Source organism: Daphnia carinata, chromosome 7 (genome assembly GCF_022539665.2).
Source record: "Daphnia carinata strain CSIRO-1 chromosome 7, CSIRO_AGI_Dcar_HiC_V3, whole genome shotgun sequence".
Lineage (NCBI taxonomy): Eukaryota > Metazoa > Arthropoda > Branchiopoda > Diplostraca > Daphniidae > Daphnia > Daphnia carinata.
Window position 1 is genome coordinate 11,274,813 of NC_081337.1, and position 6,366 is coordinate 11,281,178.

At 43.2% G+C, this 6,366-nt stretch overlaps 1 protein-coding gene across 1 annotated transcript; it reads left to right on the plus strand.

Annotated features, from left to right (window-relative positions):
• The first annotated feature begins 318 nt into the window (after positions 1-318).
• On the plus strand, positions 319-2,084 carry LOC130688111 (uncharacterized). The gene is made up of 2 exons (XM_057511097.1): positions 319-1,272; positions 1,350-2,084. The coding sequence occupies exons 1-2, from the start codon at positions 319-321 to the stop codon at positions 2,082-2,084; spliced, it is 1,689 nt and encodes a 562-aa protein (XP_057367080.1).
• The last annotated feature ends 4,282 nt before the right edge of the window (positions 2,085-6,366 follow it).

A 6,366-nucleotide genomic window follows, 5' to 3' on the forward strand; every position in this document is an offset into this window, starting at 1 on the left:
GTCGACCGGACCGGTGGCTTTCAACACGCCGTTTGGATGGTGCCTGGGAGGCAAAGTGGTCTCGCAAAGCGAACAGGAGCAAACAAGCCATTATGTAGCTCACATCGCATCGAAAGAAGAGGAAGAGAGCCTTTCCGAACTTGTCGAGCGTTTTTGGAGGCTGGAGGCGAAAGACGCTGTACAGCCTCCTCCACTCCTGTCAGCAGACGATCGTCGGGGAGAGGAGATTCTGAAGAGGACCTCCAGATCATCAGAAATCATCATCAAGTCGGGCTGATGTGGAAGGTTGACAATCCAGAATTACCAGACAACCGCAGTATGGCGCTAAGTCGCCTGTTTCAAATCGAACGGCGTTTCAAGAAAGACTCCAGTTACGCCAAACGGTACGGTGACGTCATCCAAGAATACATGAGATTTGGCCATGCTCGTCTCTTATCAACAGAAGAAGTTATGCGGAGGACACCGAAGACAAACTACATGCCTCATCATGGTGTTCAAAGTGTGACGAATTTGACAACAAAGACACAAGTGGTTTTCGACTGTTCAGCAGAGTGTGAAGGTACTTCCTTGAACAAAATTCTTCTTCGCGGTCCCAACTACCTCCTAAACCTACTCGGAATAATCTTGCGCTTCCGCAAACACCAAATTCCCATTAGTAGTGACATCGAAAAAATGTATGATCAGGTTATGGTTCCAGAAGAGGATCAAGATGCCTTTCGATTTTTGTACCAGTCGCTTAACAGCACGACACCCCCGCTCACCTACAGGATGACAGTCCATGTCTTTGGAGCCGTCTCGTCGCCATCAACTTGTTTGTTTGCCCTAAACAAAACAGCCAAAGACAACAACGCGAAATTTCCAGACGCAGCAGCCAGCGTAAGAACAAGCTTCTACGTCGACAACTATCTGGATTCGTTCAAGTCGGAAGACGAGGCAATCAAACGGGCCCGCCAGCTAAAAGAACTGTTGCAGCTGGGGGGTTTTAATCTCACTAAGTGGTCGTCGTCGTCAAGAAAGGTCCTAGCAGCGCTCAAACCCTTAGGCTTGGCCAATCAAAAATTGGATTTAGACTTGGACAAATTGCCTATGGATCAAGCCCTAGGGATTCTTTGGGACAGTGAAATCGACACGTTCACTTTCAACGTGGGAGAAAAGGTCCAGTTATACGCCACACCTACGAAAAGAAATCTCGTAAGTGTGGTGGCTACAGTATACGATCCGCTTGGATTCGTTGCTCCAATGGTGTTCGCCATGAAGATGCTGATGCAAGAGGTATGGCGAGCCAAACTAGATTGGGATGAAGAGCTGCCCGAACCTTTGAAATGCCGATTTCAAAAATTTTGTCAAAGTTTTCGAACCTAGCACGCATCACAATTCCGCGATGCTTAGTAAAAGAAGAGCGCCCAACAACTCAGCAAGTGCACATCTTTGCCGACGCCAGTCAACTAGGGTTTGGAGCAGTCGCATATGTGCGAACAACTTACGCGAGTGAAAGGGTCGGAATATCTTTCATCATGGCCAAAACGCACGTCGCGCCGTTAAAACAGCTTTCGATTCCTCGGCTCGAACTTCAAGGAGCCGTCGAAGCTTTACACCTGGCCATAATAATTTGCCGTGAGATGAACCTGGATCTGAGCCAAATCACGTTTCACGTCGACTCCCAAACAGTTCTTAGATGGATCCATTCTGCCAATGTCAAATACGAAGTGTTTGTGGGAAATAGAATTGGAAAGATTCTAATGAACACCGACTGTCGACAATGGCGCCACGTCCCAGGAGTTATGAATCCAGCAGACGTGTGCAGTAGAGGATTGGATCCCGACAACCTCAAGGAATTGCAGCAGTTCTATCAAGGGCCAGCCTTTCTGTTGTTGGAACCTCCATTATGGCCAAAGTGGGATCAGATCGAAAAAAACGACCATCAAGATCTCGAAGCCATTCACGTCTACACAATGAAAACGGAGCCCAGTGATAACGTGATTGACCAGTGCGTAGAATATTATTCAAACAAAGTGCGCCTGGAGCGAGTGCTTGCGTGGTGTTTGCGTTTCATTTTAAACTGTTGTGCCAAAGTCAAGAAATGAAAGTTAACTTCAGGAGAACTGACGCCAGTCGAAACTGAAGCAGCTCTGGCAATGTGCATTCAACGTGCACAAGAAGTGGCATACCCCGTAGATGTGTTGTTCTTAAAAGGGGAAAGGAACTGCCAAACCGGTCAACTCAAGCAGTTTCGACCATTTATCGATGAACAACACCTGATGCGAGTGGGCGGTCGAATTGGTCAAGCACCTGTAGACTATGTAACAAGACATCCAGTGATTTTACCTCCAGAGGAACGTATCACAAGTCTAATAGTCTGGGACGCTCACGTTCGAAATTACCACATTAAGGCAAACCGTTTATTGTGCGAACTTCGAACAATGTATTGGGTAGCCTCTGGACGGAGAGTAGTCACATCCATACTTAACAAGTGCATTCCCTGCAAGCGAAGAAACGCCAAACCAGTCGCACCACTCATGACCCAGCTACCCGTTCATCGTATAACGCCTTTCTTGCCTCCGTTCGCTCATACAGGAGTCGACTATTTTGGTCCACTGACTGTCAAAGTAGGAGGGAGAGGGCGACGGCACGAGAAAAGGTGGATCTGCCTTTTTACGTGCCTTACAACCCGAGCAGTGCATTTAGAAGTGACTGCTAGCCTCAGTGCAGAGGAATTTTTATTGGCCTTTTCTCGATTCTCCAGCATACGGGGAAAGCCATTCGTTGTGTATAGCGACAACGGCACAAATTTTGTAGCTGGAGAGAAGGAGCTGAACGAGGCAATCGAGGAACTACGCAACAGCAAGGACTACCTGGAAGCACAATTCACGTGTCGACACATCGAGTTGCGTTTTTCTCCGCCGAGTGGACCTCACTTCGGGGGAGTTTGGGAGAGGCTCGTGCAATCGTGCAAAAGAGCTATGAAAGTGACCCTCGGAAATAGTGTCGTCAGTGATCAAGTCTTAAACACTGTTGTGGCTGAAATTGGGGCATTGCTTAATGCTCGACCACTAACCCATCTCAGCGTAAACCCCGAAGATCCCGACCCTCTCACTCCAAACCATTTTTTACACGCAAGACCAATGCCGTACATCCCGCTGGCATTCGTCGATCTCGATAACACGAGCATTTCAAAAAACCAGTTTACACAAAGCCAACTTATTGTCAATCACTACTGGAAAAAATGGATCACCGAATGTCTACCGCATCTAACTGAAAGGAAAAAATGGGCCAAGAGTCACAAAAACATCGAAGTGAACGATATTGTACTCGTTGTCGATCCATTAACTCCTCGGGGGGAGTGGCCATTGGGAAAGGTAGTCGAAATTTTACCTAGGGTGTCTGATAATGTCGTACGCGTAGCTAAAGTAAAAATTTCCGGCGCAAAAAATACCTTAACTCGGCCTGTGACTAGATTATGCGTGCTGTTAACGCAAAATGAAATCACACCTGAAACGGGCCAGCCACTGCCAAACTCGCTTAAATGCAAAAAGGAAGAAAGAGAAAATGGTAATGAATAAATGAAATTTAGTCTTAAAAAAAAAATTATATCTGCATTTTATTATGGCAAAATTTATATAACCATCCAATTACCGTAGTTGAAAATTCACGTGACGTTGTCAAGGAATCGCCCTCTAGTAGACTATTTGGCAAATTACTCTTTCGCGCGTCGTCTGTCACATTGTGAAAATTTCAGTCAGCAGTGCTAGTCGACCTCTCAAGTGTCTGCGTTTTGGCATCTGCGTCAACTCTTCTTAGTGTTTCAAACTGTGTCAACTTGTGTCGAACTAAAGTGTCAGTGACTTCCATCGAAAACAACAAAGAAAATAGTGGACATTACAGAGATCGACGATCGCCAAAGGAAGCTATTGTCCCAACTTAAAGACGCATTTCGTAGCTTCGAATGCGAAGAAAAAGAGGCCTGGAATTTGTTGACTTATCGTCCCTTAGACGCCAGTGCTGTGCAGCAAACTCTGTGTGAAATAATTTCCAGTCGAAGTTCCAGGATTACGCTGCTCTGTGAAGAAATTATGACGATCGACCTACCACGCTATTCCCCGAGGTAAAATTGTCCACTCTCCACTCCCACGCTTCCACTACCCGCTGTCGCCGCTCCACGGTTTACCCCGTCGGTGCCGTGTTTCGTAGATCATGTAGGATCCGTGCCTCCACACAACATCGATCAGTGCGAGGTGTTCATCGGGAAAATGACGGCCACTGAACGGGCATAACTGATTGCCCGGCGCTCGTTATGCTTCCGCTGCTGGGAGAGGGGAGATTTCATCAGGGAAAAGAAGCATGTAGGAACCAGCTGTAATCATGTTCGACATTGCTTCCGCTGCAACAACTCCTCTCATCATCAGTTGCTGTGTCGCGCAAACTTTGTCACTCGTCAGAGTGATAAATAGCGTGATTTATGGTCGACCTCTGCCTTTTGAAATATCCTTTGTCTGCTATGTTTGTTCGACCTAATATTATTTGTCGAAGTGACAAACAAGGGCCCGCTGTCACTGATTTGATCGGTAGGGGTAGGACCCTGTAGAGGGCTCCCTGATCGCCGCACTCTTTTGTTTTTTTTTGTCCTCTTGGTGGCCCGGGCGGGTCGATCGAGTTAGTCCTTTTTTTACAGTCTTTACAGTCTGTTCTGTCAATTTGTCTTCTTTTTTTGCCCCCCTTTGAGTCGACATTCACGTCGAAATTCCCTCACGTCTAAACGAAGTGGTCCTTGTCTCAGTTCAATACAAGTATCTCAAACTTCGTCAGTTTCATTACTTAACAAGATAGGGAATTGAGGGCGAAAAAGACTGATTTCAAGCTATTGCTATTCTCTTTCTCGAGATACGCAGCAATTATACATATACATTACTATAATATATATTATATATATTTGTTCTGCTTATATAATGAATATGTACAATTTGTGTGGTAATTGAAATAAAAAAATATAAAAGAAATTTTTTTTTATTATTTGTCAGCTAAATTAATTGCAATAATTAGTTGATTAATTTACAGTAAATAGCGCTTGGTAAGGGCTATCTATTTTTGTGTAATTGTTATTAACATTTTCGAAGGGAAATATTTCTTAAAGGCAAAATGTGTTTTTGTTGTTTTTCGATCTAAGGTTCTAATGGACGCAACTGATAAAAACAAAAAAATTGATGTTACGCTTAAACTATTTCCTTTTCTGAAAATTTAACATAACTTTCATAGAATTAGATAGTTCTTGATAAGAGCTATCGATTGATGCAAAATTTGTCAATTTTGACTGTTTATTTTCCTCATAAATAATTATTAAAGGATTTCATGATTTATGAAAGGGGAGGGGGTGTGAAAAAGACGAAACTTTGCATTGATTGTGTGATGCTTAACCTTCGTCAAAACACGAAATCATTATAACATTTTTGTTGCTGGTGATTCCAGGAATAAGTTGTCATAAACTTTTATTTTTAGGATGCATTATTTAATCCCAAAAATTACGTTTGAAAAAGTGGTTTTTGATAAACCATTATGGCGGCCATTTTTTTACCGCGCCAAGTTCAAATTTTAAAAAGTGTAAATAAGTGTAAAAAATTGTAACTATAAGTACATATTTACATTTTGTTTGTGTCTAGAGAATTTCAGTATTCTGTCTTAGATAGAAAATCTTAAATATTAACTAAGATAAGTTAAACAAATTTATTTCATGGGTTCTCATTTAATTTACAATTTTACGTGTCTTTTTCCACATTTCCGCGTGGAAAAACTCCAAGCAGACAATATTCCAAAAATACAATTGACTAACGCCCTGCGCATCTATCATGTACCCCATAAGAAAAAGTGCATCTGCAACTATGTACTACTTAGTACATATGTACTGAGACCATGTTGTACATTCGCGGTGCAAACCGTAAAACCGCGTGAAACCGCAGTTTCCACGGTACAAACCATCAAACCGCGGTTCAATCTGTTTGAAAAGACGGCAAACCGAACCGCACCGGTTTGTCCTTTTTTTTTTTTTTTACCGCGCGGTTCGGCCAAAATTGTGCCCGATCGTCGCAAGGCCGAGCCCTAAAAGACATGCCCACCTGACAAACTTTAACACGGCGAGACGGGGAAAGTCACGCCCTTCAATAACAGTAGTCCATGTAATACCATACTACCGCATTCGAATCAATGTTACGGTTTTTTTGTTCCTTACAGATTTTGCAGATCAATTACTTTAATTCGTGGAATGTAAACAAATGAAAGTTATGTTTGTGTTTCATTCTATGGTAACCATATCCCACCTCTTTATTTTACTTGTCAAGTAATTAATTATTATTTTGAAAAACAATTCAATAAAGAATG

Bases quoted from the DNA above. Each gene is read 5' to 3' on its own strand.
- LOC130688111 (XM_057511097.1), top strand. From the start codon at position 319: ATGGCGCTAAGTCGCCTGTTTCAAATCGAACGGCGTTTCAAGAAAGAC. The intron at 1,273-1,349 runs GTATGGCGAGCC...ATTTTGTCAAAG, and splicing joins TGAAGATGCTGATGCAAGAG to TTTTCGAACCTAGCACGCAT.